The sequence below is a fragment of the Rana temporaria genome, chromosome 1, assembly GCF_905171775.1.
Source record: "Rana temporaria chromosome 1, aRanTem1.1, whole genome shotgun sequence".
NCBI classification, from domain to species: Eukaryota; Metazoa; Chordata; class Amphibia; order Anura; family Ranidae; genus Rana; species Rana temporaria.
Genome location: NC_053489.1, coordinates 39508192 through 39534062, shown reverse-complemented (window position 1 = coordinate 39534062; position 25871 = coordinate 39508192). Strand labels below are relative to the sequence as shown.

The window sequence follows — 25871 nt, the reverse complement described above, 5'->3', positions numbered from 1 at the left end:
GTAGGTGCAAGAAATATCTCCTTCACCTACACGGTTAAGGAGATATTTTCAGAAAACACTGCACCGATGTCTACGGCACGCATGCGCAGGCGCACTGAGCGTGGCGGTTTTCGAAATGGGAAAATGCTGGTCCCGCGCGCATGCACAGGAGTGACGTCATCTCTGCTCTGGCCAATCACATTACCGGAGCGTCGATACCCGAAAGACGGTCGGAGGGGAATCCAAAAATTGAACTTCCACTTTTCCGGTCCCCCCCCCCCCCCCTCCGGTGTCACATTTGGCACCTTACAGGGGGGAGAAGATGCCTGTATAACACAGGTACAGTAGAACCTCGGATTACGAGCATAATCTGTTCCAGGAGAATGCTTGTAATCCAAAGTACTCGCATATCAAAGCGAGTTTCCCCATAGAAGTCAATGGAAAAGAAAATAATTTGTTCCGCATTGACTTCAATGACATGCAATACCGCATGCAGCCAGAGGTGTGGGGGGGGCGCTGGAGAGCCTTAGAAACATACAGAAAGGCCAGAGGACAGCTCGGCTGACCTCAGCAAACCTCAGAAAGGCTTGGTAATTGAGTCTTTCCGAGCATGTCTGATCGGCTCCGATCAGCGCAGTTCGGCTTCGCCCCCCAACTTAGGCCAAACGCGGTACTGCACACTGATGTGGCTTGAATCCTGCTCATTTTGCGAGACAACACTTGCAAACCAAGTCAGGATTTTTTAAAATACAGTGCTCGTATTGCGAAACACGCTCGTTAACCGCATTATTCGCAATCTGAGGTTCCACTGTATATATATTTACATTTATTACGTCCATTTTTGATGGGACGTATTCTATATGCTAATTGTTTATTTGTTGCCCTATAGAATTTTTGTGTACCCTAAAATTAAAACCCTTTGAAGAAGGATTCACTCCGAAAAACATTGTTAGGTTACAACCTGGGATCCCCATAGCTGCTGGTTGGGCCGCATCACACAGTTGTGTATACTGTGCAATCCATTTCTATGTGTTTGTATGTGTATGCCATTTTTTACTATGCAGTCAAAGCTCCTGTCATTAAATAAAATGGTTAGCTTACAGTCCTGTTTACACCTTGCCTTTACTTGGTGCTTAGGTGGGGCTTCAGTGAGGCTTTATGGGGTTTCTATTGAGGCTTCGTGGGGCTTCAAGCAAGCTTTGCCATAGACTTCTATAGAGGCTTTGAAGATGCTTTTGGAGCACCACTGAAGCTACATGGGGTATCATTTTTATTGTATCTTTATTTCAGCTTTAGCTTCGCTTTGTTTTGGAGAAATTGCAGGTACACATGCACCTCCCAAGCTTCAACAAAGCTTCAAAAGAGCATCACGGAAGTAATCACTGAAGCTTCATTGAAGCACCATTGAAGCATCAAAAACACATCATAAAAGAATGTTGAAGCGGTAGGTGCTTTAACCACTTCCCGCCCGGCCTATGGCCGATTTACGTCCGGGAAGTGGTTCTGAAATCCTGACAGGACGTCCATGGACGTCCTGCAGGATTTCATGCTGCGCGCGTCTGACACCCTTCATCTCCGATCTCGGTAAAGAGCCTCCGGCGGAGACTCTTTACCACGTGATCAGCCGTGTCCAATCACGGCTGATCACGATGTAAACAGGAAGAGCCGTTGATGGCTCTTCCTTACTCGCGTCTGACAGACGCAAGTATAGGAGAGCCGATCGGCGGCTCTCCTGACAGGGTGGGTTCGCGCTGATTGTTTATCAGCGCAGCCCCTCCTCGGATCGCCACACTGGACCACCAGGGAAGCCCACCCTGGACCACCAGGGTGGGCCAAAAAAAAAAAAAGCATTGAAAAAAAAAAAAAAAGTCTTAAAAAAAAAGCTTTTTTTTTTAAAAAAAAAAGATGCCAATCAGTGCCCACAAATGGGCACTGACTGGCAACATGGGTAGATCAGTGCTGCCCCACAATGTCCATCAGTGCCACCCCAAGTGTCCATCAGTGCCACCCCACAGTGTCCATCAGTGCCACCCCACAGTGCCCATCCATGCCCAGTGCCCATCTGTGCCACCTATAAGTGCCCATGAGTGCCCATCTGTGACGCCCATGAGTGCCCATCAGTGCCGCCCATGAGTGCCCATCAGTGCCGCCCATGAGTGCCCATCAGTGCCGCCTATGTGTGCCCATCAGTGCCGCCTATGTGTGCCCATCAGTGCCACCTATGTGTGCCCATCAGTGCCGCCTATGTGTGCCCATCAGTGCCGCATACCAGCGCCGCCAATCAGTGCCACCTCATCTGTGCCTGTCAGTACTACCTCATCGATGTCCATCAGTGTCATCTCATCGGTGCCCATCAGTGCCACCATATCAGTGCCCGTAATTGAAAGAGAAAACTTACTTATTTACAAAAAAATTAACAGAAAAAAATAAAAACGTAATTTTTTTTCAAAATTTTCAGTCTTTTTTTAGTTGTTGCGCAAAAAAAAAAAAAATCGCAGAGGTGATCAAATACCACCAAAAGAAAGCTCTATTTGTGGGGGAAAAAGGACGCCAATTTTGTTTGGGTACAGTGTAGCATGACCGCGCAATTGCCATTCAAAGTGCGACAGCGCTGAAAGCTGAAAATTGGCTTGGGCGGAAAGGTGCGTAAGTGCCTGGTATGGAAGTGGTTAATGCGCGTTGAAGCTGAAGCAAGTGTAGATGAGCCCTAACTGCCTTTTTTAGCTGCTACTGTATGCAGTTCTCTTCTATTGTTGCTTTTTGGGATGTTGGCAGTCCTTTTCTCACTAAGCTTTGTCCCTGCTTTTTACCAGAACAGTTGGACCCTCAGATTTTAGAGTGGTCATGTAAGAATGTGACCTAAAAATATCCACGACTCCGCACTGAACATCAAGGGGAACGGCGCCATTAACCATCATAGAGCTGTAATTGTGGATTCATATGAGCAGCTACAAGTATAAATACCAGCTTCCAAATCACACAGGACTCAGAGATGATAAACAAAAAGAACTCCCTAGTGAAGTGCGTCAGAAATCAAGCAAAGGCCTTATTACAATCACACTTACAAACGTTTAGTAAAAACGATCATCCAAACAATCCAATTAAATTGGCTGCGGTTATTAGTGTGCTTGCATCTACGTCAGGTCCCGTCTAATGCGTTTCGTCATCAGAACGCCCTTATATATACAGAAGACGGAAGTTGGTAAGACAGATACGCATATCTGGAAGCAACCCAAACTTAGATGCGCTCCGATCACCGGAAGCACAACCACCAGGGGCTGGTAAACCGGACATGTGCACCCGGGAGCGACCCGAACTCTCAGATGCGCTCCAACCACCCCGGGAAACCAAAATGTCTCTTTTTTTTATTATTATTATTTTTAAAGTGGAGTTCCACCCATAAATATAACATTACATCAGTAGTTTTAAAAAAATGTCATTAGTCCTTTTTTTTTTTTTAGATGCCTTCAAAGTGTTGTTGCTAGGCAGAATAGTTAATCTTCCCACTTCCTGCACCTAGGTGCTTAAGCTTCCTAACCTACACCGCACAGACTCCTGGGAATGTAGTGGGTGTAACTTTCCAGGAGTCTGTGCACTCCCCAGTCTCAAAGAATCATGTGACTTGGACAGCACAGGTGCTGAAACCTGATCTGACACTGCTTGTGCAGCACTGAGCATGTGCGAGATCTGCAAGGCTGAAATCCAGGAAGTCATACAGTCTGGCTTCATGATGCCCACACTTAAGATGGCCTCAGTCAATTTCTATTTTATAAAGTGTCTAAATGCTGTAACAACCTAACAAAACGGACCTTAGTTTACAGACTAACTTTATTAGAATACATTACGCTTGTGTATTACAGGGGTATTTATATTTAAAAAGTGAAATTGTGGCCGGAACTCCGCTTTAAGACAAATTTCATATCTGCTATTGGGCATGTTTTTTTATACATTATTGATATGAGGAGATTTTTGCTTCCGGTGGTTGGAGCGTATCTGAGAGTTCGGGTCGCTCCCGGGTGCACATGTCCAGTTTACCAGCCCCTGGTGGTTGTGCTTCTGGTGATTGGAGCGCATCTGAGAGTTCAGGTTGCTCCCAGCTATGCGCATCTGGTATACCAACTTCCGTCTTCTGTGTATATATAAGGGCGTGTTAGTACCAGTAGACCACGCCTCTGATGGGGGAGGGGTTTACTAAACCTGGAGAGAGCAAAATCTGGTGCAGCTCTGCATAGAAACCAATCAGCTTCCAGGTTTTATTGTTAACCATCACCTGCCACCAGATGCAGTATGTCACCTGCCACCCATATGCAGCTTGTCACTACTTACACTACCGCTGAGCGGGTAAGCTTCCACATGGGGGGCGGGCAGTGAGAGATGATGTAACTATCTCTCTGCTCGGCCGTGGCTGCAGCTTCATTAAAGCGGAGTACCACCCAAAAGTGAAACTTCCTCTTAATCTACTCCTCGCCCCCTACATGCCACATTTGGCATGTCATTTTTTTTAGGGGGGGAGTGGGGGCTTCAGGAGGAGTGGGACTTCCTGTCCCACTTCCTCCTTCCGCCGAGGGGCTGCTAGGGCGAATAAGCCTAATCGCCTTTCTGCAGCCCCTCCCTGTAGGCGATCGCCTGGGACACGTGACAGGTCCCAGGCGATCGCCTGTCCAATTGCATGGCGCGGCGCCGCTCGCGCATGCGCAGTGACGCTCGCGCATGCGCAGTGGGTGCCCGGCTGTGAAGCCGAAAGCTGGCACGGCCGGGTGCCCACACTTGGAATGAAGACGCCGGCCGGAGAGGGGGGGAGAGGAGCGGAGCCCGGGCCGGCGCGTCGCTGGAACGTGGAGCAGGTGAGTGTCTGTTTATTAAAAGCCAGCAGCTACACTTTTTGTAGCTACTGACTTTTAATAAACATAAAAACTGACTGGAACACCCCTTTAAGAGCAGCCTTCGCGGCCCTGCTGTAGGGGCAGAAGAGAGGTGATGCGAGGCGGCAGTTAGAAATGAAGTCATCTCTCTGCTGCCCGCTGCACCGCTGATAGAGATTGGCAGACACTGTAGCGAGCGCTGCGCGGGGACAGGGGGAGGAGGTCTGATCAATATCGGTAGGTTTCTGACCGATACCGATAATGTAAATATCGCCCCCAAAGGATCTGCCGCTCCGATAATCGGTCGACCCCCTACTATAAACGTCCTTCTATATTAACCTGCATACACACAGGAGATTAAATTAGAGGAGCTTTCTGGCATAAAAAAACACTCCAAAGGGCTTAATGATGCAACGCAAACTCCCACATCACATCGCTGCTGTGGTGAATAGAAATGTTACTCATGACATTTCAATAAAGTTCTGTGAAAAAAGAAAACTCTGCGATGTACTGGGGTTGACGAATTAGCCGTCTCCCAGCATGCAATTCTGCTCGCTGGTATACTAATGCAGGGTTCCACGAATCCCGGGCACTAGGTCGCCATTGCGACTAGAATTAGCGACCTGGGGCGGCACACCTGTGTCTCTGTGCGCCCCCGCCACGTGATCGTGTCAGGCCGCGCCAGCCGGTAATTGAGGCGGCGGCTTTGCGGCCTTCTGCAGGCCTATACTTCCTTCTGTGGTCTTGCGCCATTTTGTGCTGGCCATTGGTATGACAAGACACCCAGCAATGCTAATGGAGCTTCCCCTGCTATCCCCTTCCCTCTAATTATAACCCCCAAACATTATATATATTTTTTATTCTAACATCCTAGATAATAAAATGGCGGTCGTTGCAACACTTTCTGTCAAACCATATTTGCGCAACGGTCTTACAAGCGTACTTTTTGGGGAAAAAAATACACTTTTTTAAATGAAAAAATAAGACACCAGTAAAGTTAGCTCAATTTTTTTTTATATTGTGAAAGATAATGTTACGCCGAGTAAATTGATACCCAACATGTCACGCTTCAAAATTGCGTCCGCTCGTGGAATGGCGACAAACTTTTACCTTTTAAAATCTCCATAGGCGACGTTTAAAAAATTCTACAGGTTGCATGTTTTGAGTTACAGAGGAGGTCTAGGGCTAGAATTATTGCTCTCCCTCTACGAATCGTGGCGATACCTCACATGTGTGGTTTAACCGCTTCCCGACCGCCGCATGTAGATATACGTCGGCAGAATGGCGCGGACAGGCACATTGGCGTACCTGTACGTCCCTGCCTTTCCGCGGGTCGGGGGTCCAAGCGCTACATGCGGTGGTCGGATTCCCTCGGGGAGCGATCCGGGACGATGGCGCGGCTATTCGTTTATAGCCGCTCCGTCGCGATCGCTCCCCGGAGCTGAAGAACGGGGAGAGCCGTATGTAAACACGGCTTCCCCGTGCTTCACTGTGGCGGCGCATCGATCGTGTCATCCCTTTTATAGGGAGACACAATCGATGACGTCAGACCTACAGCCACACCCCCCTACAGTTGTAAACACACACTCCTAACTCCTACAGCGCCCCCTGTGGTTAACTCCCAAACTGCAACTGTCATTTTCACAATAAACAATGCAATTTAATTGCATTTTTTGCTGTGAAAATGACAATTGTCCCAAAAATGTGTCAAAATTGTCCGAAGTGTCCGCCATAATGTCGCAGTCACGGAAAAAAATGCTGATCGCCGCCATTAGTAGTAAAAAAAAAAAAAAATAATAAAAATGCAATAAAACTATCCCCTATTTTGTAAACACTATAAATTTTGCGCAAACCAACCGATAAACGCTTATTGCGATTTTTTTTTTATACCAAAAATAGGTAGAAGAATACGTATCGGCCTAAACTGAGGGGAAAAAAAATTGTTATATATGTTTTTGGGGGATATTTATTATAGCAAAAAGTAAAAAAATTTGCATTTTTTTCAAAATTGTCGCTCTATTTTTGTTTATAGCGCAAAAAATAAAAACCGCAGAGGTGATCAAATACCACCAAAAGAAAGCTTTATTTGTGGGGAAAAAAGGATGCCAATTTTGTTTGGGAGCCACGTCGCACGACCGCGCAATTGTCTGTTAAAGCGACGCAGTGCCGAATTGTAAAAACCCCTTGGGTCATTTAGCAGCATATTGGTCCGGTCCTTAAGTGGTTAAACACCGTTTTCTTATTTGCGGGCGCTGCTCACGTATGCGTTCGCTTCTGCGAGCAAGCTTGGCAGGACGGGGCGCATTCCTGGCTCCTAACTTTTTTAAGCCCTGTACTAATGTTTATTAATTACTATATAATTAAAATTGACCATTTCTGTTTTCCAGGATGAACTCCGGACAGAGGCCAGAAGAAAGAACCTCCTGATCCTTATTATGCATTACCTTATGCAGGAAGGGTGAGTACAGAGTACTATATTCTTATATGTTAGGCCAAACTCTCCTCTTGGTGTTTCGTACAGCTTGTACTGGTAGTCTGGTGAGTCTTAGGGGCAGATTCTCGTAGATCGGCGTAAATGTCGGCGGGCGTAACGTATCTCATTTACGTTACGCTGCCGCAAGTTTTACAGGCAAGTGCTTTATTCACAAAGCACTTGCGTGTAAAGTTGCGGCGGCGTAGCGTAAATCACCTGGCGCAAGCCCGCCTAATTCAAATTAGGCGGGTAGGGGGCGTGTAGCATTTAAATTAAGCGCATTCCCGCGCCGAACGTACTGCGCATGCGCCGTCCGAAAAATATCCCAGGGTGCATTGCTCCAAATGACGTCGGTTTCGACTTGAACGTAAATGGCGTCCAGCCCCATTCACGGACGAATTACGCAAACAACGTAAATTTACAAATTTTGACGCGGGAACGACGGCCATACTTAACATCGATTGCGCCTCATATACCCAGGGGCAACTTTACGCCGGGACAAGCCTAACGTAAACGTTGTAACTTTACTGCGTCGGCCGCGCGTACGTTCGGGAATTCGTGTATCTAGCTAATTTGCATACTCAACGGGGGAAAACGACGGAGGTGACACCTAGCGGACAAAAAAAAAATTGCATTTAAGATCCGACGGCGTAAGAGCCTTACGCCTGTCGGATCTAATGGTTATCTATGCGTAACTGATTCTAAGAATCAGTCGCATAGATACGACGGCCCAGATTAGGACTTACGACGGCGTTCATGGCGTTGCGCCGTCGTAAGCCCTTTGAGAATCTGGGCCTAAGAGCCCTTTCAGACTACCAGCGCCCGAAAAATGCTGGTAAAACTAGCGGCGTTTTACCAGCGTTTTTCGAGCGGGACGCTTTTAACCCTGGCTAGTGTCCGAATAAAGGGTTAAAAGTGCTCATAATGCGCCGCTTTGCTGGCGCTTCCCATTGATTGGTGCATGGTACAAAAGGATAAACTTATCCTTTAATTTTTTTTGTTATTCCAAACAATGAACTTCTGTTAGGCTGGCCATAGATTATGCAATTTTCTTTCTTTCAACCAGGGGTCAAAGGAAAGAAAATAGCTTAATTCCCCCAACAAATGCAGTCAGCGTTGAGGGGGGAATTCTTTCCCGCTGCACCAGTGTTTTCTGACAGTGGAAGGTTTCCTCGCGGTCAGAATACAATGATTACTGCTGCTGGATATTTATACAAAGAAAAAACCAATAGGTTGGTTGTACTGAAGTCAATTTTAGTGACAACCAGCCTGTGTCTTTTTTTTTTTTCCATACAATTACTGCTGGCGGCTATAGCCTGCCCATAGATGTGGTAAAATTTAATCAGTTCAGCAGGAATCACACAGCAGGAGAGATCCCGCCCCAGAATTGAGCCGTTTTCTTTCCTTCAGTTTGTGGTTGAAGGAAAGAACATTCCATAATCTATGAGCAGCCTAAGAGAATTTCAATCCATCTACGGCTGGCTTTATTTTCTGGCCTTTGGTCTGTTTAACCACTTAAGACCCGGACCTATAGGCAGCTAAAGGACCCGGCCAGGTTTTGCGAATCGGCACTGCGTCGCTTTAACAGACAATTGCGCGGTCGTGCGAAGTGGCTCCCAAACAAAATTGGCGTCCTTTTTTTCCCACAAATAGAGCTTTCTTTTGGTTGTATTTGATCACCTCTACGGTTTGTATATTTTGCGCTATAAACAAAAATAGAGCGACAATTTAAAAAAAAATTCAACATTTTTTACTTTTTGATGTAATAAATACCCCCCAAAAATATATAAAATCTTCTACCTATTTTTGGAAAAAAAATCGCAATAAGCGTTTGTTGGTTTGCGCAAAATTTATAGCGTTTACAAAATAGGGGATAGTTTTATTGCATTTTTATAAAAAAAATTTTTTTTACTACTAATGGCGGCGATCAGCGATTTTTTTCGTGACTGCGACATTATGGCGGACACTTCGGACAATTTTGACACCATTGTCATTTTCACAGCAAAAAATGCATTTAAAATGCATTGTTTACTGTGAAAATTACAATTGCAGTTTGGGAGTTAACCACAGGGGGCGCTGAAGGCGTTATGTATGACCTCATATGTGTTTCTAGCTGTAGGGGGGTGTGGCTGTAGGTGTGACATCATCGATTGTGTATCCCTATAAAAGGGATCACACGATCGATGACAGAGCCACAGTGAAGAATGGGGAAGCTGTGTTTACACACAGCTCTCCCCGTTCTTCAGCTCCGGGGACCGATCGCGGGACTCCAGCGGCGATCGGGTCCCGGTTGCGGAGCTTCGGACCGGGTCGCGGGCGCGCGCCCCACGGCTGGGCACTAGCAGAGGACATACCTGTACGTGCATGTGCCCAGCCGTGCCATTCTGCCGACGTAAATGTGCAGGAGGCGGTCCTTAAGCAGTTAATATATCACATATCACAACTCGTTTGACTGTACGTCTCCTGTAGATCACAGGAGTGTAATTCGTTCTGCCCTCCTGTGACCCATTTTCAGCTGCTAGTGGGCTGAAGCCCGCTGTCACCTGACATCACATAGACGGTCCAGGCTTGGGAAAGATCACAATCATATGGTCGGGATCCATCCACATGCCTGGACTGACAGCCGGCTCAGCCTCTCAGTAAACCGCTAAGAGCCTGAGCCGGCCGATCCCGCCCCCTCCACAGCTCAGCGATCCGGTGAGCATGGGGAGGCAGAGCATAGAGCGATGACTGACAGTCACCAGCTCTCTGCTCAATAAGCGCTGCGAACTGAGTGATCAGCAGTGTTTGATCGCTCGGTTCTCAGCCTTAGAGCTGGCGGGGGACTGATGCAGAATCGGATTGATGCTGCATCCACCTAGGTAAATATGATTCTAAAATTAAAAATATTTGCATACTTCTCTTTTAAAGTAATTACTATTGGGAATTTTCAGGTATAATAAGGGTACCACATCCCTTAAAAATCTAGTCAATTTGTTGTCAAATGGACTTTGGAGGTATTCAAGGATTACAACAAGACATTCACATATTGTAGATAAAATACAGCTTAAAAGTTCTCCAATATATCAAACATCCTCCCTCATTAGTGGAAGCCTATAATCAGTACTTACTATGATTCTAATCAAATTTGAGGCTTCATAGCCTCATTCTGAAACACTCCTATGTTTGCATGGTGACTGTTAGGCCCTTTTCACACTGGCGATCCAATCAGGTCTACTCAGGGCCGGTGCTACCACTAGGCAAACTAGGCAGCCGCCTAGGGCGCACTGCTGCCTAGGGACGCCCGGCCACTGGTGTTCCTACTCCAACAAGCAACCAAGTCTCAACATCAGCAGGCAGCCACCGATCCGTTCGTATATAGAGCACGGAAGACTGTGTCTGTGTCCCTCATGAATGAATGGAAGCAAGCAAACAAGGCTGCATTGATGGGCGCTGGTGAGGCTGCATTGATGGGCGCTGGTGAGGCTGCATTGGTGGGCACTGGTGAGGCTGCATTGATGGGCACTGGTGAGGCTGCATTGATGGGCGTTTCTTTAAAAAGGTGGGGTATACATGGGCAGGACAAAGGGGGTGGAGCCAAGGGGGCTGCAAATTGAGGTTTCGCCTAGGATGTCAAAAATCCTTGCACCAGCCCTGGGTCTACTTGTTTTTCAGGAGGACCTGATGAGATGGTCCATACATTCCTATGGTTAGGCATGTGTAAACGGACTTTTGTCTGTTCACACCCACCTACCTCTGGGTCCAATTAAAAAAATAGAAGGTGATCGGTCCTTTTCTGTTTGAGTGAATCGGATCGGAGGTCATCCTCCGTGAGCTGATCCCCCTGCTCATCAGAACAGAATCCGCCCCAAGGGAAAGGGATTCACAAAGTTCCTCTAGATGTTTCATGGGTAACTGGTTTCCTCAGGAGGATTGGAGAATGATATTCTGTATAGAATAGAATACAATAGAATAGAATAGAATACACATACTCAGCAAACCAGAAACTGGAACAATTGCAAGTATACATTTAAAGGTAATTACATATTATACTTTTATTTTACCAAATAAGAAGTCAGGGGGGCAGATTCATCAAAGAGATACGGCGGCGTATCTCCTGATCCGCCGTCGTATCTCTGAGTCCAGCCGGTCGGATCTATGCGGCTGATTCATAGAATCAGATTCCGCATAGATCTCCCTTAGATCCGACTGGTGTAAGTGACTTACACCAGTCGAATCTTAGGCTGCAATCTACCGCCGGCCGCTAGGTGTCGTCGCTTTTTTTTACGCGTCGGATATGCAAATGAGGAGAACCGCCGATTCAAGTCCGTATGCCCGCCCGTCGCTTTTTTTTAACGTCGTTTGCGTTCAGCTTTTTCCGGCGGATAGCTACCCCTGCTATATGAGGGGTAGCTAATGTTAAGTATGGCCGTCGTTCCCGCGCCGAGATTCAAATTTTGACGTCGTTTGCGTAAGTCGATCGGGAATACGGATGGCCGCAATTGACGTAGCCGCCGCAAACAATGACGTCCTAGCGACGTCATTTGGAGCATGCGCACTGGGAAATTTCGCCGGCGGCGCATGCGCAGTTAAATCGCCGCGGGAACGCGCCTGATTTAAATTGTACACTCCCCCTAGCCGCGGAATTTGCCTTCCGCCGGGGGAGTTACGATCCGACTGTGCAATTTTCGAGGTAAGTGCTTTGTGAATACTGCACTAGCCTCGCTAAATTGCACCGGTGGATCGTAAAACACGTAGATCGAGCGGATCTAAAGATCCGCTGATCTACATGAATCTGGCCCAGTGATGCTGGCTATTGCTGGCTAGCCTATTGCATTAGGGTGTGCACCCCAAAGCTCAAACACACATCCCTGTATGTCTACATGTATATGGCCCCGGTACATTATTCTCTCTGCTGGCACAGTGAAAGAGAAGTGCGTAAGTAAATGGGAGAAGAGGGAGATTTTTCCCATGTCTCTGCTGGCAAACAAAGCGATAATGCTAATATGCACTAGGTCAAGGGTGTCAAACTGGCGGCCCTCCAGCAGTTGCAAAACTACAAGTCCCATGAGGCATTGCAAGGAAAACAGTTACAAGCATGACTCTCACAGGCAGAGGCATGATGGGACTTGTAGTTTCGGAACAGCTGGAGGGCCGCCAGTTTGACACCCCTGCACTAGGTGATTAGGGTGTGCCCAGGCACACCCGGAACACTATGGCCCAGATTCTGAAAGGACTTACGACGGCGCAGCGCCATGTACGCCGTCGTAAGTCCGAATCCGACCTGTCGTATCTATGCGCCTGATTCTTAGAATCAGTTACGCATAAATTTCTATTACATCCGACCAGCGTAAGTCTCTTACGCTGTAGGATCGTAACTGCATTTTTACGCTGGCCACTAGGGGCGTGTAAGCTGATTTACGCGTCGAAATATGTAAATCAGCTAGATACGCGAATTCACGAACGTGCGCCCGACCGACGCAGTAAAGATACGCCGTTTACGTTAGGCTTTTCCCCGCGTAAAGTTGCCCCTGCTATATGAGGCGCAGCCAATGTTCAGTATATTTGAAAAATGTACGCTGTTTGCGTAAGTCATCCGTGAATGGGGGTGGACGTCATTTACGTACACGTCGAAACCAATACGTCCTTGCGGCGTACTTTGACGCAATGCACACTGGGATATTCCACGGACGGCGCATGCGCCGTAAGTGCAAAACGTCAATCACGTTGGGTCACAGAACATTAACATAAAACACGCCCCCCTGTTCCACATTTGAATTAGGCGGGCTTACGCCGGACAATTTACGCTACGCCGCCGCAACTTACAGAGCTAGTGCTTTGAGAATACAGCACTTGCCCATCTAAGTTGCGGAGGCGTAACGTAAATTGGATACGTTACGCCGCCGCAAAGATACGCCACTGTACGAGAATCTGGCCATATGTGCGCATGCCTATGCTGGCCTTCCATTTGGGGGTGAGATCAAGGGCACATCAAGGAGAGAGACTGACTGAAGGAGAAGAGGGGGAAGAAAGGACCAATTAGGACAACAAACTGGGGGAGATTTACTCAAACTGGAGAGTAGGGATGAGCTGAACACTCCCCCGGTTCGGTTCGCATCCAGAACATGCGAACAGACCAAAAGTTCACGTGAACATTCGAACACCGTTAAAGTCTATGGGACTAGAAAGTGCAAATTTTAAAGGCTAATATGCAAGTTATTGTCATAAAAAGTGTTTGGGGACCTGGGTCCGGCCCCAGGGGACATGTATCAATGCAAAAAAAGTTTTAAAAACTGATTTTTTTTTCGAGAGCAGTGATTTTAATAATAATTAAAGTGAAACAATAAAAGTGAAATATTCCTTTAAATTTCGTACCTGGGGGGGGGGGGGTGTCTAACGTATGCCTGTGAAGTAGCGCATGTTTCCCGTGCTTAGAACTGTCTCTGCACAAAGTGTCATTTCTGATGGAAAAAAAGTAATTTAAAATCACTCGCTGCTATAATGAATTGTCGGTCCCGGCAATTCAGAGAAGTCATTGAAAAAAATTACATTTTTTTCAATGACTTTTATCTGTATTGCCGTCACTCGCCCACGTCACGGGTGACCCCGCCCTTCGGTTTTAAAAGAAATGTCACACGGCTCACGCGTCATTCACCCGAGAGCCTTCTATGGAGCAGGCTGTATCGTTCGTAGCGGCAGGTTCCGGGTCGTGGAAGGATGTACATCGCAGGAATTTTTTTTTTTTTTTTTTTTTTTAAAGGACTTTTCCCAAGCTGGAAGAGGGGGGCAGATAGGGCGGGCATAGTTGCCACTCTACATGAGTGCCTGTAATGGCTCTCTCCACTGTTGTTGCACCACAAGATTACGATGGCAGGGGTGGGCGGGCATCAGGGGATGATACTTACAATCAATGTGATGTGCTCTTTGCACTGCTGTCTCCTGGTTTAGTAGAAATCTTCCTCCTCCCGTCACTGTAATCTTCCAGTTACTGTTTTTTTTCTGGTAAACTTAAGCCTCGTACACATGATCGGAATTTCCGCGGATAAAGCGTAGGACTTTTGTCCGAAGGGCGTTGGCCGTAAACTCGTATTGCATACAAACGGCAAAGAATTGTCGGCCAACAAACACAAAACGTTGTGTTTTTTCAGCTCTTTAGCGCCACCCTTTGGGCAACATTTTTTTTACGACGGACTTGTGTACACAGGATCGGATAATCCCACATCACACATTTGTTGTCGGAAAATCTGACAATTGTCCGATGGATCGTACAAATGGTCGGATTATCCGACAGAATCCTGCCATCACACAATTCCCGTGAGAAAATCAGATCGCGTGTATGAGGCTTTAGGCTTTAAGAATATTTAGATAGAGATGGACGTTCACTTCTAAATTTTGTGTAGATTGCCTTTAACTTGAAGTGTGGTTGTTATACTTTTTTTTGCAGTTATGTGGACACAGCAAACACTCTGGAACAAGAAGCCAAAATAAGTATGAGACGCTTTGACGTCTGTGATAACATTGATCTGGAGACCATTTTAATGGAATATGAGAGCTATTATTTCGTTAAATTCCAGAAGTACCCAAAGATTACTAAGAAGGCATCTGATGATGGTATGTTGTAGAGATGCATTTTAAAGGATACTTTGTATTTAGATTGTTATACCTTTGTGTGTTATCCTCACCCACATCTCCTTCCAGGAATGACAGGCAGTGCAAAATATTATAAAGCATTATTATTAGTTTTTTTGTTAAAGTTGAATTCCAGGAATTCATACATTTTGTAAAAATTGATGGCACCCTATGGGGATTACCGTATATACTCGAGTATAAGCCAAGTTTTTCAGCACATTTTTTGGCGCTGAAAATGCCCCCCTCGGCTTATACTCGAGTCACCTTTTTGCGCCTGATCTCCCGAACTTTGGGGACCCGGTACCGGCTGGCCGTAGGTCCCCTGGACCTTGGCACACATGTAGCCACACTCTTCCTCTACAAGTGTGCAAAGTTTGCTGTCTGGGGGATCTACGGCCGGGAAGCACCGATTTTTCAAAGCCGGGCACCCCTTCCATAGACTCCCATGTCAAACGTAAGTATAGTCATGGGCACAGTGAGGCATGGGCACAGTGAGGCATGGGCACAGTGAGGCATGGACACAGTGAGGCATGGACACAGTGAGGCATGGACACAGTGAGGCATGGGCACAGTGAGGCATGCAAATGGACACAGTGAGGGGACACAGTGCTGTCTGGGGGACCTACGGCCGGGGAGCACCGATTTTTTTCAAAGCCAGGCACCCCTTCCATAGACTCCCATGTTAAACGTAAGTATAGTCATTGACACAGTGAGGCATGAGCACAGTGAGGCATGGGCACAGTGAGGCATGGGCACAGTGAGGCATGGAGACAGTAAGGCATGGACACGGTGAGGCATGCACATGGACACAGTGAGGGGATACAGTGCTGTCTGGGAGACCTACGGCCGGGGAGCACCGTTTTTTTTTTTTTTTTTTAAAGCCGGGCGCCCCTTCCATAGACTCTCATGTTAAACGTATATATAGTCATTTACACAGTGAGGCATGGGCACAGTGAGGCATGGGCACAGTGAGGCATGGACACAGTGAGGGTAAGTGAGTAATGGGCACAGTGAGGCATGGGCACAGTGAGGCATGGGCACAGTGAGGCATGGGCACAGTGAGGCATGGACACAGTGAGGGAAAGTGAGTAATGGGCACAGTGAGGCATGGGCACAGTGAGGCATGGACACAGTGAGGCATGCACATGGACACAGTGAGGCACGCAGATGAACACCCTAGGCTTATATTCGAGTCAATACGTTTTCCCAGTTTTTTGTGGTAAAATTAGGTGCCTCGGCTTATATTCGGGTCGGCTAAGGCCCCGTACTCACGACCAAACATGTCTGCTGAAACTGGTCCGCAGACCAGTTTCAGCAGACATGTTTGGCCGTGTGTTGGCCCGAGCGGACCATTTTGGGACGGATCGGACAGGTTTCCAGCGGACAACTGTTTCCCGGACTTGTTTTAAAACAGTCCGCTGGAAACCTGTCCGCCCGGACATGTACGGTCGTCTGTACAGACCTACCGTACATGTCCTGCCGCCCGCCGTCCCTCGCATGCGTCGAATGACTTCGACGCATGCGTGGAAGCATTTTTAAGGCGGCCCGCCCACGTCGCCGCGTCATCGACGCGGCGACACCGCGGACACGCCCCGCGTAATGTTTACGCGCGGGCTTCTGTTCGATGGTGTGTATAGCCATCGAACAGAAGTCCCCGGGCAGTCCCCGGCCAGACATGTCCGATGGAAACGGTCTGCAGACCGTTTTCATCGGACATGTCCTGCCGTGAGTACAAGGCCTTATACTCGAGTATATACGGTAATTTACGTAAGTAAAAAACAAAAAATAAACACCAGAAGGGATGCACAGCAGCTAGACGGCCCCATGTGAAATGTTTTAACATGCAAAAATACTGTATATTTTTCACTAATGTCAATTAAATGAATATGCAAGCATAATCTTTCTCTGTTATTTTTTTTGCATATACAGACAGTAAAGTTTACTCAAAGCCACGGAGTGGAGGAAAGCTGAGAAGGTAAGTGTAGCACTCTTGTATGTCCTTAGAACTGTATTATAGAACCGTTTTGAAATAGGCTGGCGAACACTTCTGCGCACAGCGGTTCCTCCTGCTGACCCTTACATCACTACTGCGTCCTGATCTGTAAAGCACAGATGGGTGCCAGGAAATAGACAATCCCGATCAGCTGAGAGCCTGAGCCAGCACCTCCCATCCCCCCCACAGCCCAGAGCCCCAGTGAATGCTGGAGGGGCAGAGCAGAGAGTTGGAGACTGACTGTCATGGCTCTCTGCTCACAGCAGATGGGAGAACTGAGCGATCAGTGGTGTTTGATCGCTCAGTTCTCAGTGCAGAGTGTACGGGGGACAGGTGCAGCATTGGATCAATGCTGCATCCACCTAGGTAAATATAAATGTCTGTTTTTTTAAGTCCATACTTCTCTTGTAATATTATTACAGGTACGTATATAGCACCATTAACCAATTTAGCCCCGGACCATTTTGCTGGCCAAAGACCAGGCCACTTTTTGCGATTCGGCACTACGACGGTTTAACTGACAATTGCGCGGTCGTGCGACGTGGCTCCCAAACTAAATTGACGTCCTTTTTTCCCCACAAATAGAGCTTTCTTTTGGTGGTATTTGATCACCTCTGCGGTTTTCATTTTTTGCGCTATTAACAAAAATAGAGCGACACTTTTGAAAAAAAAGCAATATTTTTTACTTTTTGCTATAATAAATATCCCCAAAAAAATATATAAAAACAAAAAAGCAAAACTAGTGGGTTCTGAGAGACGTTTTTCAGCTGTAAAAATGCTCTAATGCTGATAAACGCTCAAAAAAACTTCACTCACCAGCGTTTTTTAACGTGTTTTTTTTTTACAATGAAAACAAAATGTTTTTTTTTCTTCAACTAAAAAACGCTAGACGCTAACACAGAAAAACGCTATTGAAAAAACGTTGAAAAAAGTTGAAAAACTCACTGCAAAGCTACTAGCGTTTTTCTAACGTTATTTTAACGACCAGTGTGCATGAGGCTTAATGATCACAGAACTTTATATCTGTGTCTTTATGTCTGCCAGAAGTTCTGTTTTTAACCCCTTAACGCCCGCCGCACGACTATTTACGTTGGCACGGACAGGCAGATGGGCGTATATATACGTCCCTGCCTTCTAGCGGGTGGGGGGTCCGATCGGGACCCCCTCCGCTGCGTGCGGAGGGCGGATTCCCTCGGGGAGCGATCTGGGATGACGGCGCGGCTATTCGTTTCTAGCCGCCCCCTCGCGATCTCTCCCCGGAGCTGAAGAACGGGGAGAGCCGTATGTAAACACGGCTTCCCCGTGCTTCACTGTGGCGGCTGCATCGATCGAGTGATCCCTTTTATAGGGAGACTCGATCGATGACGTCAGTCCTACAGCCACACCCCCCTACAGTTGTAAACACACACTAGGTGAACCCTAACTCCTACAGCGCCCCCTGTGGTTAACTCCCAAACTGCAACTGTCATTTTCACAATAAACAATGCAATTTAAATGCATTTTTGCTGTGAAAATGACAATGGTCCCAAAAATGTGTCAAAATTGTCCGAAGTGTCCGCCATAATGTCGCAGTCATGAAAAAAATCGCTGATCGCCACCAATAGTGGTAAAACATTTTTTTTTTATAAAAATGCAATAAAACTATCCCCTATTTTGTAACTGCTATAAATTTTGCGCAAACCAATCGATAAACGCTTATTGCGATTTTTTTTTACCAAAAATAGGTAGAAGAATACGTATCGGCCTAAACAGAGGGAAAAAAATGTTTATATATGTTTTTGGGGGATAATTATTATAGCAAAAAGTAAAAAATATTGTTTTTTTTAAAAAATTGTCGCTCTATTTATGTTTATAGCGCAAAAAATAAAAACCGCAAAGGTGATCAAATACCACCAAAAGAAAGCTCTATTTGTGGAGAAAAAAGGACGCCAATTTTGTTAGGGAGCCACGTCGCACGACCGCACAATTGTCTGTTAAAGCGACGCAGTGCCGGATCGCAAAACCTGGCCTGGGCATTTAGCTGCCTAAAGGTCCGGGGCTTAAGTGGTTAAATCATTTTGTAAAACATTTTTCGCATAGAGAATTTCAGGAACAAAGGGCCAGATTCACAAAAGAGATACAACGGCGTATCTCCTGATACGCCGTCGTATCTCTGTGATCCGCCCGTCCTAACTATGTGGCTGATTCATAGAATTAGTTACGCATAGTTAGCCCTAAGATCTGACAGGTGTAATTGAATTACACTGTCGGATCTTAAGGATGCAATTCTAGGCCGCCCGCTAGGTGGCGAGGCCATTGCGGCCGGCGTAGAATATGCAAATGACTAGTTACGGCGATTCCCGAACGTCCGCGTTACCCGTTGCTCTAACTTTACGTCGTTTCCGTCGAGATACGCCGCGTAAAATTAGGGCTGAGCCCTAGGTGTTCTAAGCCATGTTAAGTATGGCCGTCGTTCCCTCGTCGAAATTTAAAAAATCACGTCGTTTGCGTAAGTCGTCCGTGAATGGCGCTGGATGCCATTTACGTTAACGTCTAAACAAATGACGTCCGTGCGACGTCATTTAGCGCAATGCACGTCGGGTAATTTTCCCGACGGAGCATGCGCAGTACGTTCGGCGCGGGAACGCGCCTAATTTAAATGGTGCCCGCCCCATTTGAATTAGGCGGGCTTGCGCCGAGCGGATTTACGTTACACCGCCGCAAGTTTACAGGTAAGAGCTTTGTGAATCAGGCACTTACGCTGTAAACCTGCGGCGGTGTAACGTTAATGGGATACGTTACGCTGCCGTGGAGCAACGTAAATGTATCTGAATCTGGCCCAAAGTACTTTGGACCTTTTATATAATAGGTGATCTGTGTTCATATTATACATTTGTATTACATTGTATTACTTCATCCCATAGAACAGCCAGTAACATTTCTCAGGGTCTTCCAAAGATCACCACCCATAACATTGTACAACGCCCGGTATCTCGGACCAATCCCAGAACAGCAGACAGACCCCCCAAAGGAGAGAATTCCAGACAGGTGAGAAGTACAACAGTTTTCATTTTTTTATAAAGAGGGCCGATTGTATTTGATATTAACATTTAGGATTGGTACATTACACCAAAGAATACTTTGGGGGGGCGCCGTCCCAGCCAGGAGAATACTGTGATGATTGCTAGCGGCTATAGCTGCTGCTAGCGGTAATCGCAGGTAAAACACAGCATTCTGCTTGTACCCAAGTTGATCAATCGATCAACTTGGTACATTCAGCCTGCCCATATACAGTTCAAATCTTGGCCTAAAGGCCCGTACGCACGATCGGATTATCCGACGGGAATTGTGTGATGACAGGCTGTTGTCGGAAAATCTGACCATTTTGTACGCTCCATCGGACAATTGTTGTCGGATTTTACGCCAAGAAATGTTGGATAGCATGCTTTAAAATTGTCCGCCAACAAATGTGTGTTGGAAAGAAAGGATCACCGCTCAAGGATACCAATTAGGAATCTCCTCACTAGAGGTCGACCGATATATCGGCCGATATTTGGCCGTTTTGGAGAAATCTGAGAAATTGGAGAAATCGGCATCGGCCGATTTTTATCCAAATTAGGCCGATATTTTACATGGCCGCTAGTGGTGCCACGGATCCGGAGCTAGGCCGAAGCCGCGGCCTTTCCTGATGCTGTGACCGTGGCGGCAATCTGCGGATTGCCGCCGCGGTCACAGCATCAGGAAAGACCGCGGATTCGACCTAGCTCCGGAGCCGCGGCCATCTTGGTACACCCAGCGCGGCGGCCCTCCTCTCTGTTTACACCCACAGAGGAGGAGGGGCCCGCGCTCGTGGGACACACACCGCTCTCTGGTGTCTGTAGCAGGGGGGGGGTGTCTATACTGGAGAAAGAGGGGGTCTGTACTGAGGGGGGTGACACCATATTTTTTTGTGCCAGTGCCAATTAGTGCCACTTGCCATCTGCCAGTGGCAATTACCAGTGCCACCATCCAGTGCCAATTAGTGCCACACTCCATCCAGTGCCATCTGCCAATGCCACCTGCCAGTGCCACCATCCAGTGCCAATTAGTGCCACCTTCCATCCAGTGCCACCTGCCAGTGCCAACTAAAGCCATCAGTGCCACCTGCCAATGCCAACCAGTGCTAACTATTGCCACCCAGTGCCACCTGCCAGTGCCAATTAGTGCCACCTGCCAGTCAGTGCCAACCGGTGCCACTTGCCAGTGTCACCTGTTAGTGCCATCTGCCAGTGCCATCTGCCAATCAGTGCCACCTGCTAGTGCCATCTTCCAGTGCCAATTGGTGCCATCCAGTGCCACGAGCCAGTGCTACCAAAAAAAAATAAAAAAATCGGCCGCAAAAATCGGCATCATATATCGGCCGCCCAGATTTCTAAATATCGCCATCGGCCAGAGAAAAACCCATATCGGTCGACCTCTACTCCTCACCAAATCCGAAGCCAACGGGTGCTGGCAATGCATAGGATGATGCAAAAATGAAGGAAGGATTTCTGGACAGCCGCACTCCAAAACTTGTTGCTTTTATTGTAAAATGAAAAACACAGGATACATGACACAGCAAACGGGGTACAAGCTGACATGTTTGACAAGCTACAAGCGGGGTACAAGCTGACGCGTGTTGTTGAATTATCCAAACGTGTGTACACAAGTCTGTAGAACAAAACTCCAAAGTAAAAACACGCATGCTCCGAAGCAATGCTCACCATAACCCAACATTAGCAGAAGTTGCCCAAAGGGTGGCGCTAAAGAGCTGGAAAACCACGTTGTTCCGTGTTTGCTGGCCAACAATTCTTTGCCGTTTTTATGCAAGACAAGTTCCTGGCCAACGCCCTTCGGACAAAAGTCCTACGTTTTGTCTGCAGAAAATCCGATCGTGTGTACAAGGCTTTTTATAGGTGGATTCAGAAAGACTTAGGCTGGCGTATCAGTAGATACGCCAGCCTAAGTCTGAATGGGCGCCGGCGCTAATTTAGGCGTATTCTGGTAACCAGATACGCTTAAATTAGGCTCAGATACGAGCGGCGTAAGTCTCTTACACTGTCGTATCCTAAAGTGTAATTTTTAGGCTGACCGCTAGGTGGCGCTTTCATTGCGGTCGGCGTAGAACATGTAAATCACTAGATACGCCTATTCACGAACGTACGCCCGGCCGACGCAGTACAGATACACCGTTTACGTAACGCATTATCAGGCCTAAAGTTATTCCATCAAATAGCTGGAATAGTAATGTTAAGTATGGCCGCCGTTCCCGCGTCGAAATTCGAAAATCTTACGTCGTTTGCGTAAGTCGTCCGTGAATAGGGATTTACGTCATTTACGTCCACGTCGAAACCAATAGGACCGTGCAGCGTACTTTGCCGCAATGCACACTAGCATATGTAGGCGGACGGCACATGCACCGTTCGTAAAATACGTCAATCACATAAGGTCACCCCCCCATTACCATAAAACACGCCCCCTCAGCTAAATTTGAATTAGGCGCCATTACGCCCGCCCGATTTACGCTACGCCGCCGTAACTTAGCAGGCAAGTACTTTGTGAATACAGTACTTGCCTTGCAAACTTACAGCGGCGTAGTGTAAATGCCATACGCTACGCCGCCGCAACTATGCGCCCGCCTACCTGAATCCACCTATTAGTCTCTAATAGGATTCACCAGGAGGGTAGAGGGGCAGGGGTACAAATACACCTTCAGTTGTATAAGCTGTGTTCTACTGAATCTCCAGAAAATCCTCTGGCAAAGGTACGACGCTGGATCAGACCCCATACTCTGACTGCATGGGGGAGGGGCAAGTGTCAGAAGGTGGAAGAGTGTTACACCAACTGAAAGCTAAGCCAGCTGTTTTCATAGAAGGAGCTCACTGAGAAAAGCAGACAACATACACTATATGGGCAAAAGTTTGTGGACCCCCGACAGTCACACCTATGTGAGCATATTGGACATCCCAATCCAAACTATGGACATTAAAGTGGATGTAATCCCACTCTCCTCCTTTCTAAACTACTGCCATAGTGCTGATCTATAAGGATATAGATGCCTCCTGCATGTATCCTTACCTGTCAAATGTCTCCCCTCTGTCTGTTATGAGACCTGAAAAACTGCAGATTCTGTGGGTGGATCTGTTGTCTGGAGCTCTGTGGGTGGAGTCGTGATGTCAGTAGACTCCCCGCCCACCTCTACACTCCCCTTGTCAACTTGCATTTTGTCCTGTGTATTCCTTACACAGAATTCTGCTATGATCACTAACATCCAGTCAAAATCCAGAAAAGTAATCACATGACTTCAGAAAAGGAGTGGGGGTGGGAATTAAAAAATAATGCCTGTCTCCAGGCTAGTGCATGAGATATGTAAATAACCTGTCACTCACAGCAAGGGGGCGGAACGGACTAAGGTTTTCTCCTGTTTGTCCGTTTATTTCACTGAACAAGAAAAGAGGATTGCTCAGAGCTGGATTTACTCTGTGTGGCAAGACTGGGCGCAGATGATGGGAAATCTTCTACTGCAGGGCTCAAAATTTCAAGTCCTGAGCTACTAGCCAGGCCTCAAGAGTTACTCGCCAGCAGTTGCCCCACCTAATTCATACACTGCCCTGTGCCTATCTGCACCCGTAAACACGCCCTCATAGATTATCTCATGGAATGACAGTGTTTTATGCAGAATCAAGTTACAAAATTAAAATACCAACAACAACTTTAACAAAATGGGACAGGGCACTGGGGGCAGACCAGAGGGACAGGTCACTGGGGGCAGACCAGAGGGACAGGTCACTGGGGGCAGACCAGAGGGACAGGTCACTGGGGGCAGACCAGAGGGACAGGTCACTGGGGGCAGACCAGAGGGACAGGTCACTGGGGGCAGACCTGAGGGACAGGTCACTGGGGGCAGACCAGAGGGACAGGTCACTGGGGGCAGACCAGAGGGACAGGTCACTGGGGGCAGACCAGAGGGACAGGACACTGGGGGCAGACCAGAGGGACAGGTCACTGGGGGCAGACCAGAGGGACAGGACACTGGGGGCAGACCAGAGGGACAGGGCACTGGGGGCAGACCAGAGGGACAGGGCACTGGGGGCAGACCAGAGGGACAGGGCACTAGAACTGGGTCTCTTCCCCATTCTCTTGCTGTTTCCTCTGCAACTCCCATCCATCCTCTCTCTCTCATCTCATCATCAGGAGCCTGTGTGTGCGGCTCCACGCTTGCATGTCCCCACTTCCCCCTTTTATTCAGGCTGGCAGAGAGGAGAGGAGCTGCAGCACAGCGGGAGGGAGTACAATCCAGCGCTGAGATCCACACAACTGCACAGCCATTGACACCATAGCACAGCGCACACTGACAGCGCACAGCACACATTGAGACCAGTCTGCTCACAGTGCTCAGGCTAAAATTGGACACTTACATAGAGCACAAGGAGAAGAAAACTGCACAAACTAGAAGGCTGCCCCTCTCATGTCAGGGCAACTTTCAGTGAGCGCTGCACCAGAGTGGTAATTTTCGCAATCCTCCACCTCACTCATTACTTTCTGCTCTCCAGCTACATTGGTCGGGGCCCGGGGGAGGGGGGCAGGCTCAGAGAGGTCATACTGTTAGGTCCCATGGCTTAATGAGAATTGTAAGGAGAGCACCTGTGTACTGCTCTGCCTGTGCGCGGCTCACCCGACTACTTTTCCCGAGCATGCACCTTTCCTCTTCGGCCGCCAATCTCATCGGGACTCTAAGTGTAGGCACAGATTGGAGGGAGATTGGTCATGCAGTCCTGTCATCACTCGCCCCCAGCTTAAATCCACTCGCCAAATGCTAGTGGGCGAGTGGAAATTTTGAGGGCTGTTCTACTGTACATTGTGACAGCAAGAAAAAAAAATAAAAAAATTGGGTTTACATCCACTTTAATATAGAGATGTCTTACCCCAAATATCCCCCCCCCCTGCAGCTATGACAGCCTCCAGTCTTCTGGGAAATCTTTGTATTGTGTCTGTGGTAGGACTCATTCAATTTCCTTTAAATTTACCTTCAACTATGTAGTGCAAGGGCCGGCCTGATTGCATACAAATTGAAAGTGTTTATTATATGGGTTTGGTAAATCTAAAGGAAAATTGTACAAGAAGATTGTATACAAATTGTAGAGTGTATAGCAAACTTTAAAGGAGTTGTAAAGTCTCGTGTTTTTTTTTACCTTAATGTATTCTATGCATTAAGTTAAAAAAAAGTCTGTGCTGCAGACCCCCAGGACCTCTCCATCCCCCGGGTGGGTGGGTGAGAGAGAGAGAGAGGGGGTGATAGAGAGAAGGAGGGAAATAGATGAGGGGAGAAAGAGGGGGCGTGAGAGAGGTGAGGGGTGAGAGAGAGAGGGTGGGTGATAGAGAGGGGGTGAGAGATAGAAGAAGGGGGAGAGAGGAAGGGGGAAAGAGATATGGTGAGAGAGGGAGAGAGAGAGGAGGAGGATGAGAGGGTGATAGAGAGAGGAAGGGGGAAAGAGATGAGGGGAGAGAGAGAGGGTGTGAAATGGAGAGAGAGAGAGAGAGGAGGATGAGAGGGTGATAGAGAGAGGAAGGGGGGAAGATATGAGGAGGGAGAGAGATGGGGGGTGAGAGAGAGAAGAAGGGGGAAAGAGATGAGGGGACAGAGAGAGAGGGAGTGAGAGAGAAGGGGGGGAAGAGATGAGGGGTGAGAGAGAGAGAGAAGGGGGGAAAGAGATGAGGTGAGAGAGAGAGAGAGGGGGTGAGAGAGAGAGAGAGAGAGAGAGTGGGATGAAAGGGTGATAGAGAGAGGAAGGAGGAAAGATTTGAGGGGGGGGATAGAGGAATGGGGAAAGAGATGGGAGTGAGAGAGAGAGAAGGGGTAAAGAGATGAGGGGGGAGAGAGAGGAAGAGATGAGGAGGGAGAGAGACGAAGGGGGAAAGAGATGAGGGGGGGGAGAGAGAGGGCGGGGAAAGAGATGAG

At 47.7% G+C, this 25871-nt stretch overlaps 1 protein-coding gene across 2 annotated transcripts in view; it reads left to right on the top strand.

The window, feature by feature from the left end:
• KATNAL2 (katanin catalytic subunit A1 like 2) overlaps window positions 1-25871 on the top strand; it is a 92052-nt gene that overhangs the window by 10627 nt on the left and 55554 nt on the right. For both annotated transcript variants that reach the window (XM_040336740.1, XM_040336735.1), the window contains exons 2-5: window positions 7229-7299; window positions 14738-14904; window positions 16852-16897; window positions 19819-19942. In XM_040336740.1, the coding sequence (XP_040192674.1) occupies window positions 7229-7299; window positions 14738-14904; window positions 16852-16897; window positions 19819-19942 (408 nt within the window). The remainder of the gene's footprint in view (window positions 1-7228; window positions 7300-14737; window positions 14905-16851; window positions 16898-19818; window positions 19943-25871) is intronic.